Raw genomic sequence first — 9639 nt, 5'->3', positions numbered from 1 at the left:
GGGGCCCCCACTTGAGCCAAAGCCAGTGAACATCGCGTCAGCAGTTGGGGCGGCAGGGAGATGGTCTCCGTCAGCAAGCTGGCTCTCTTGGGGAGATGTCTCAAGGGAAAACTAAGGTCCTACCTCCTAAGAGCTATTCTTCCTGCTTCCTTATGCTTCCTTTTGGCTTCCAAGTTAATTTCCCAGCCAACACCTTCTGTTGCTGCTTTTCCCATCCCGATCCCCATTCTTTAACGGAAGTGTAGAAAGGATAATTCCCCTCAAAAAAGTCACAAATCAAAAACATTTCCTTTCTATGAGTCTATGAATGCATGTTTCCTGTGTGTATTGTGTGTGCATGGTGTGTGTGTGTGTGTGTGTGTGTGTGTGTGTATGTTGTCTTGACTAAATTTGGATTCTCTGCCTCCAGGCTTCCAGCACAGAGTTCTTTTGACCAGGGATTCTCATTGTCTTGATGATCCATTCTAGAAATTTCCAGTAAATGGTCTTTTTGCAGAGGGGGTTCTATAAATATTAATTCATCAGCTGCCTCATCATGGCAGCCATGTACTCCTATGACTAATTAATTACTGTTGCTAAAATATTAAATAACTACTCATTATGCAGCCTAAAGACTTTCAACCCTGGATATGTGCTGTTTTCACTAATTGGGTGAAGGACAATAGTTCTTGGGCATCTTTACTCCTGATCTTGAAATATAAACAATAAGAGCAGAAGAATTTTTCTCTGAGTTGCACAAAATGGCCATTTGGATCCCCAAATGTGAGCATTTAAAAATTGCAATGGTTGCCATTCGGTTTGGAAGTTGTGAGCAAAAAGAATGGAGAGACTTCTTTACAGCCAACATAAGGAAGCTGGGATTATAGAATGAGACAGACATGAGTTCAAATGTGAGCTTTGATGTTTACTGGCTGTGAGGCTTTGAGTTAAGTAGCCAACTGAGCCTTGGTGTCCCAGCTAAAGTGGGGAATAATAACATTACCTCTCCTGGAGGGCTGTGAGGATTTGATGAAATGGCCATTCTTGTCACATTTGCCTTTTTCATTGTTTTCATGGCACTGATCTACTCTGAATTGCTGGACTTTGCTTCTTGTCTGTCTTCCAACACTAGATTGTCAGTTCCTTGAGAGAAGACTTTTCTGCCTTACTCAACCTGGTAACTCCACACGAAGAACAATGTCTACCACAGGGCAGGAATCGAGAAATGTTTGTTGAGTGAATAAGAGAAGAACAGCCATCTCCCTGTGGAACACTTTATACACATGCCACATTAGCTGTTCAGGTCTTTGAGAGCAGAGAGTGAATTTTTTATATATTATTTCAAGTATTCAGCTAGATCGCCATTCTATATACCTCCCAGGATTTGACACCCATTCGGGCTTAACAAATGCTTGTAGAATAAATATCATGAAAATTTTACATGAAAATTATCATGAAATTTTACATGTAAAATTTTATATCATTTTACAATGAAATTAACAATCATTGTAAGGAGCATAAGATTGTTGCCACAGTGCAATGTATTATGAATTATTTATTTGGGTGGGAGGCACTACAGGATGGAGCCAGCTATGGGTTCAAGTCTCCATTCATTCTGCCAATTCCTCACTTGATTTTGAGCCTCAGTCCCTTGTAAAATGGGGCTATTAATGAAGGGTGTTATGATGAATAAATGAATGGATGTACCTTGACTCCTAGGCGCTCAATAGCTTTTATTTTTTGCTTTTTTTCAAAAGAAATACATGCTCTAGAAAGAAAACTTGTGAAACATTCCAAAGCACAAACCACAATTTCCCAGTCACCTGTAAATGCACTGCTGAGATTCACCCAAATGTTATCAGGCATGGCACCTTCCCAGACTTTTATTCTATACCTGTAGAATACATCATGCATGTAATTTAAAAACTGCAATCATATTATAAGCACAATTAAATTTCAAATTTTTCTTATTGTTTTAGTCTGATTTTTTTCCATTTAGCAATGTAATATGAACATTGGCTTGTGTTCATAATATTCTTCATGAGCATTATTTGGATGGCTTCATAATATTCCACCTTATGGATATACCGTTATTATAGTTGATGAATCCCATATTGTTGGACACTTAGGCTGATTATAATTTTCCCTCTTATAAACAATACGAAGATGCACATCCCTGTATATATACACCCTTGACTATGGGTCTGATTGTGTCCTTCAGACAACTTCCTCAAAGTTGAGGGCGGCTGGATAGCTCAGCTGGTTAGAGCTCGATCTCTCAACAACAAAGTTGCTGGTTCAATTCCCCCATGGGATGGTGGGCTGCGCCCTCTGCAACTAAAGAGTGAAAACCGCAACTGGACTTGGAGCTGAGCTGCGCCCTCCACAACTAGATTGAAGGACAATGACTTGGAGCTGATAGGTCTTGGAGAAACACGCTGTTCCCCAATGTTCTCCAATAAAACTTATAACAACAAAAAAAGTTAAATTGCTGGATCAAAGGGTGTGTACCTTAATGTTTTTCTGATTTATTTATTCTTTATTAAAACTTTATTCTTTTAGAGCAGTTTTAGGTTCACCGCAAAATTGAGCGGAAGGTACAGAGATTTCCCATGTACCCCGGCCCTTCACATGCATAGTCTCCTCCACTGTCTACATCCCACACCAGATGGTACATTTGTTACAGTGGATGAACCTACGTGGATACATCATCACCCAAAGTCCATAGTTTCCATTAGGGTTCACTATTGGTGTTGCATATTCTATGGTTTTAGACAAATGTATAATGACATGTGTCCACCATTACCGTATCATACAGAGTATTTTCACCACCCTAAAAATTCTCTGTGCTCCACTTATTCAAGTCTCTCTTCCCCCAACCCCTGGCAACCAGTGATCTTTTTATTGTCTCCATAGTTTTGCCTTTTCCAGAATGTCATACAGTTGGAATCATGCAGTAGGAAGCCTTTCTGGACTGGCTTCTTTCACTTAGATATAAGCATTTAAGATTCCTCCATGTCTTTTCATGGCTTGGTAGTAATTTCTTTTTAGCACCGATAAAAGTCCACTGTCTGGATGTACCACAGTTTATTAATCCATTCACCTACTGAAGGACATCTTGGTTACTTCCAAGTTTTGGCAATTATGAATAAAGCTGCTATAAACATCCCTGTGCAGTTTTTTTGTGAAGGTATGTTTTCAAGTCCTTCGATGCAAAGGAGCACTTATAAAAGCAATGCAAAGATAATACTTACCTCAACCGTACTAGACCAGTCCCACTCTGCTTGGCAACTCACATTAACAATTTGGTATGTTTTTTCCCCCACACATTTTTCTTTACACATATAGTACTTCCTGTTTTTATAAAAATGGGATGGCATGCATATTTTTAAGGTGCATGTCACCAGTGTTGAATATTGATGAACTATAACAATAGTTTTAACTTCCATTCGGGGAGCACTGATTCTGTGCCAGCCAGTGGGCACTAAGCATTCGGACCAAGGCCTTATTTTTACCAAGTTTTGAGTGATTATTGGATACTTGACTTTTTAGTAAACATGAAGCATCAACTGTGCGGTTCTACCAAGAACATATGAACTAGTTTGCAGCGTCTACTCTGCTCTATATTTTTGCACATACCGGTATCACATTTAAACGTGAAAGCAAGGAATGAACCTCCATGCTTTGCCCAGGGTGGGGGGCTCTGGTCTGCGCGAGGGGTATATACCAAAGTAGGGGAAGAAGAAGAGGGGGTAGCCTCTTCCCCCGGTGGATTGCAGACCCAGGGCGCCCCCAAATGGCTAGGGGAAGAAGGGGCGAGGGAGGTCAGGCTGAGGGTACTATGGATTGAAAGGTGGCGTGGACGTCGCACAGACGGGTATGCTCCACAGGCAGACCTAGGTGCCCCTGGTAGCGGGGCGGTGGGCGGAGCCAGAGGTGGGCGGAGCCGGTATTGTCCGCTCCGCGGGGCATGCCGGGAGCCCCGCCCCCAACATGGCGTCTCACTGACAGTTGGCTGCCGAACGGCAGAGGCGGATCCTGCTCCTCTGGGTGGCGGCGGCGGTGGCGGTGGGGCCGGGGTCTCCGGGGCCGGGGGGTGGGGGATGGCGTGTCGGACCGCCTAGGGCGGAGCTGCACGGGCGAGGAGGCGAACGGCGCGTTGCAGGCGGGCGCGGCGGCTGCTGCCATGGACTGGTGATCGCGGCGGCTCCTGCTCGCGTCTCCCCCGGCCGGGCGGCTGCTCCTCACCGTCATCCCCTCCGCCGGGGCCATGGGCTCGTCGGCGGCCGCGGCAGCTGCGGCGGCGGCGGCCGCGGACTCGGCGCAGTGGCTGTCGGTGAAGGAGGAGACCATCTTCCTGCACGACGGGCTGATCCGCGTCACCGACCTGGCCGAGCTGCCCAGCGAGATCCTCGGGGCCCCGGAGGCCGCCGACACCGACTTGGAGGTGAGCGAGGCTGCCCGCCCGCCCCGCCCGCTCCCCGGGGGCAGGCGCCCCCTGCCCGCGCCCCACCCCCGAGGCCCCGCGAGCTGCCCGGCAGGTGTGTGTGGGCGCGGGCGGGCAGGGGGGGGCTCCGCCGCCCGCCCGCCTCCTCCCTCCCTGGCGCCCGACGCCCGACGCCCGCCGGGGATTTCATTTGTGGTTTCATTTCGAACGATCCGACGCCCGGCGTTGTGTTAGACTGTCACCCCGCTCGGCCTTCACGCCTTGGAGGGGCCCCGGCCGCCTCCCCAGCCCTGTCTCCCCGCCCCCAGGTCCCCCGGACCCACGTCCAGGGCGCACCCAGGCTGCTTCGCTTTGGGGACATTTTAATTTTAACGCTATACACCCCCCCCCCCCACGCTGCTCTCCCCAGTTCTGTGTTTTGGGTTTTGTTGTTGTTGTTGTTGTTTTCCCGGGGGAGGGTGGTGGCAGCCGCTGGTCCGCGATGGGCAATCCAGCAACTTGGGTGTCATGCCTCGGGTTGACACGGGGCCTTTGTCAGGGAAGCGGGCGGTGTGGGGACAGCGACGGGGACGCTCCGGCGGCCCCCCCTGCGCTCTCCGCCGAGGGTCACGGGCGCTTTAGGCCGCGAGGCCTTCTTGTGAGCTCGGGGGTCGCCGAGGAAACCCGCTGCAGGAGCCGTGGCAGGTGCAAAAGCAAAGCTCAGCAACTGCGCCGCTGCTTTGGGGGCCAGAAGGAAACCCACTGTGCTTGGGTGGTGGGAACTTTCCGCCGACTTCACTTGGTTTCGCGTCGGCCTGGCGGTGGGAATACTGGCGGCGTCGTGCATGGAGGCCGCAGAGGCTGACACTGCTCCGCCCCTCCTCCCCCGCCCCCCCACGTTGTGGGATGACATTGTGATGTGTATAGGTAGCACGGGTGTCATGAAATTCTTATTGTCGCCAAGAGACTCTCTGGGGTAGGGCGCAGAGAGGACGGCCTGTCTTCTGGCCATAAGCAGAATGCGAGGAATCTTTTGTGTTTTGAGGTTTTGCATGCACTTTGGCTTTCCGCACAAGGCACATTTATAGAAATGGATTAAAACCCATTACTGTTGTGTTTCTGGAAACGGCAGGGATCGGATCGCGTTGGCTGAGACATTTGGACGTGCTTGAGATGTGAATACGTTCCACTGTATTTTTGTGTCTGGATTTGAGGTTGAGGTTGCAGCATTCCCACTGTGAACTCTTAATTGACTTATTTTACAGCCTGGCCACCTAACAAGGAAAATACAAGTTGGTAGGGAATTCCTAACATTGAATCAGACTGTTATTGTGTCTCATTTGAGCCTATTTTATAAAAAGCAAGGTGTGTCTTAGTGTCTTATCTGCTTGAAAACTCAAGGGGTGATATGCTGTGATGGTGGAATCTTTTGAAAAAACTGGCTGTTTGTCCTTAGAGACTAACGTACATCGAAAAATTTTATATATATGTGATTTATTTATTTTTAGGATTAAAAAGAGTAAGAGTAGTTAAACATAACCGAGTTGTTAAGTGATTTTTCCTAAGATGTTTACTGTATAAATGTGTTGAGTGAATTTGTCAGATGTTTCCACAGAAGAATGATTTTAAAAGAAAGAACATCTCTGGCCTGATAGATTTAAAAAAAAAAAAAAAAGAAGAAGGACCTTAAAAAAAATTTATGGTCGGCCCTCTCAGAAACCAATATGTGTATGGGTGATAAACATTTGTGACTGGCAGTTGTGAAGAACTTTTCTTCATTTCTTTCCACATGTTACCCGGATGCAGGCTACATAGTATCAGGAGAAGTGGGTAGCTAAGAATGTTTTTTGGCCATCAGATTTGTGTTTGTGGAGGTGTATTAACATTTATTTAAGAATAACAATGTTGATTAAGTGTATCCTATGTGTCAGGCATCATCTTACTGAATTCCCCAAAGGATGCCAGTAGCTAAAAATTGCTCCCCGTTGTAACAATTGTAAATATTACTCCCATTGTACAGATGGGGCAGAGCAGGTATATGACTTGCTCAGGATCACACATAGTTAGAGAAAGGAGTGTGGACATTAACTCAGGCCTGTTGGTCTCAAACACCTCTCCTAATCATAGACTCCAGTGCCTTTATACATCATATTTGTAATTATTTAAAATTTTATAACTGGGTAAAGACAGGGTAGTAAGTAGATATCTTTATTTCCTCTCTAATAACTTATTCTTTTTCATGTTTGAGAAAGATTAGAGGTTCAACTTTTTAAAAACTGACTTTTGAAATGCTACCACCCCTATGAGTGAACAATGGCCATTTTTCACCAGGGTTTTATAGTTCTATAGAATCCTCCAGTTAACAGTTTTGCATTTGGAGAGATGAGACTCGGACTAAGTTGAGTAATTTATGGTTGGCAACCTTAATGCTTAAGACAGCGTGTGCTAGCTGCAATAGAGTCTCAGAATTTTAGAGCAAGAAGGTGCCTTAGAGGTAATACTTTTTCTCAGTTTAGAGAGAAGTTATCTGAGATCAGGAGAGATTATGACTTGGTTGTGGCACCATAGCAGGTTATGGCAGGGCAAAGGAGTAGACAGACCCTAGCTTTCCGGCCTTTGAATTCCAGTGTTCTTTTCACTCTGTAAGTGCTGCTCAAAGTTAAACGTCAATATGAGAAAAAACCCATCCTGAAAAGTAGATCAACATTGATTTAGCATTTTAATTTAAGCAAGAGCGAGCATTTGAATTAAAAATTTCCTTTCCAGTAAATTCTAAAAGTTTTTTTTGTTTTTTAAATCAATAATAGTGTTTACTCAACAATTTTATTCAACAAATATTTGTGGAATTCAAAAGTGAGCTGGGCCCACTGTCCTGGTTGTTGGGGGCATAGCAAGGGATTAAAAAAAAAAATCCTTGTCTTTAACATGCTTTTATTTTAGTGGGAGGATATAGACAATAACAAATAATCAAATATATAATATGACACATACTGTATATAAATGTCAAATGACAAGTGCTGTGGGGAAAAGTGTAGCTGGGAAAGGGGGCTGGAGAGGAATGGTGGGGAAAGGCTCTGTTTGACCTCGGATGGGCAGGGAAACAAGCCCAGGATGGCATTGGAGCAGAGACCTGAAGGAAGGGAGAGAGTGGACCATATGGCTACTGGGGAAAGCGCATTCCAGACAGAGGACAGCAAGAGTCACGTCCCTGAGAGGGAAGCATGCTTCGTTAGCATCCTTAGCTTGGAGCGCTGAGCCCAGTAAGCCAAGGGGAGAAGAGAGAGAGGAGAGGGGGCAAGGTATGCAGATGAAGTAGGGCCTTATAGATAAGGACTTTGGACCTTACTCTGAGTGAATTAAAAATGCAGAGCGAGGCTTCTTGGCCTTTAAAGTAGCTACCTGTATTTCCTTTTATATTGCTGGTGAAAGCAAAGACCGTGTAGGAAAATATTTTTTAAATGTGGAAATAAATTTAAATTTAAGAGAAATAAAGCAAGAGCTCAAAAACGACAACTCAAATAGCATTGAATCTTGCACTACATTTCATAGAACGTTAATCTTTTTAAAGTAAAGGGAATTTACAAGGGAAAAGCCCAACAGTTTATTTCTGGAAGTTCCAAAAGGTTTCTGCCTCCTGTCTTATTTTTCTTTACAAACTCCAGGTGGGGACAGGCATCATACACGTGGATGGTGACAGAGATGCTGATCGAATTGGCCAAGGTGGCCGAGATAGTTCTTACCCCACAGATTAGATTCATGTTGAATCCAGGCACTTTGATTAGTGTTTCTCATTTTTCATTGAGATACATACTATTCAAAGACTTGAACAGGAGTGTTCATGGCAGCTTTATTTGTGATTGTCCAAAACTGGAAACAGTTGAAATGTCCATCAGCAACAGGCGGATGGATAAAAAGGATGGCACATCTCGACAGTAGAGGACCACTCAGCACTAAAAAGAAATGAACTGTTGATATTCACATCATGGATTTATGCTGAGAGCAAGAACCCAGTGAGACAGGTCCACATCCTGTAAGATGCTATTAATATGAAATTCTAGGACATGCAGACTAATCTGTGGTGACAGAAAGCAGATCAGTGTTGCCTGGACATGGAGGTGGGCAGGAAGGGCGGGAGAAGGGATTGCCAAGGAGCAGGAGGAAACTTTCTGGATGATGGATATGTTCCTATTTCGATCGTGGTGATGGTTTCATGGTTGTATGGGGCACCTGTGTCAAAACTCATCAAATTGTACATTTTAAATATGTGCAGTTTATTTTATGCCAGTTATACCTCAATAAAATAAACAAAACCCACACTGGCCCCAAATGCTTTACTGATGTTATTTTTTATTTTTATTTATTTATTTATTTATAATGCTTTCACCTCTTTGGTCATCTTTTTTCTATTTTTTATTGGGGAATATTAGGGAACAGTGTGTTTCTCCAGGGCCCATCAGCTCCAAGTGGTTGTCCTTCAGTCTAGTTGTGGAGGGCGCAGCTCAGCTCCAAGTCCAATCACTGTTTTTCAGTCTTTAGTTGCAGGGGGCACAGCCCACCATCCCATGTGGGAATTGAACCGGCAACCTTGTTGTTCAGAGCACGCGCTCTAACCAACTGGGCCATCCGGCTGCCCCTTTACTGATATTACTTAGGAAATGAAAAAATACTCAGCAGGATTTACTGTTTGTCTTTTGTTTTTTTGCTACGTAAGGGGAGAAACCTTTGGGTTTGGAGCTGATCAACTGACTAGTCCAAGTTTTGATTGATTGGTTTTGACACACTCAAATGAAATCTTTGAGACAATATTTAGATTTATAAATGTTGATCTGTTCTCCTAGGAGGATACTACCAGCCTGTTTATCCGTTGGTCAAAATTCTTTGGAAAGTGTTTATGTACTTTGATAGAATTCCAAATTCTAGACTTAGAAGAGTTAATGAGTTAATGAATAAACCCCCTTTGTTCACTAGTAGAGTTAATTACCATGTAATTCATGAGCACCTGAATAAGAGTCCCTGAGTCTTGGTGTAGTGTCCCGTGAGCTTGGGCAAATGGCTTCCAAGCTCTCGGGCTTGAGAGACTGAAGAGACTGCAAGAGAGACGGAAGCCCCTGAGAACTGAGAGGCAATATTGCCTAGAGGTACAAGTCAGGTTTAAAGAGTCAGGCTGGGATTGAAACCCTAGCTCTGCTCTTTACCAGCTGTGTGACCTTGGGCAAGTTCCATACCTTTAGTAA

General features: G+C 44.9%; 1 protein-coding gene across 5 annotated transcripts in view; it reads left to right on the top strand.

The window, feature by feature from the left end:
- The first annotated feature begins 3963 nt into the window (after positions 1-3963).
- Positions 3964-9639, top strand: part of HECTD4 (HECT domain E3 ubiquitin protein ligase 4) — a 173800-nt gene continuing 168124 nt past the window's right edge. For all 5 annotated transcript variants that reach the window (XM_081036945.1, XM_081036943.1, XM_081036944.1 and 2 more), the window contains exon 1: positions 3964-4426. In XM_081036945.1, coding sequence (XP_080893071.1) covers positions 4250-4426 — 177 coding nt within the window. In that variant the 5' untranslated portion in view covers positions 3964-4249. The remainder of the gene's footprint in view (positions 4427-9639) is intronic.

The sequence above is a fragment of the Rhinolophus hipposideros genome (genome assembly GCF_964194185.1).
Source record: "Rhinolophus hipposideros genome assembly, chromosome: 24".
Taxonomy (NCBI): domain Eukaryota; kingdom Metazoa; phylum Chordata; class Mammalia; order Chiroptera; family Rhinolophidae; genus Rhinolophus; species Rhinolophus hipposideros.
The sequence above is the reverse complement of the archived record's forward strand: the minus strand, read 5'-3'. Positions and strand labels throughout refer to the sequence as shown.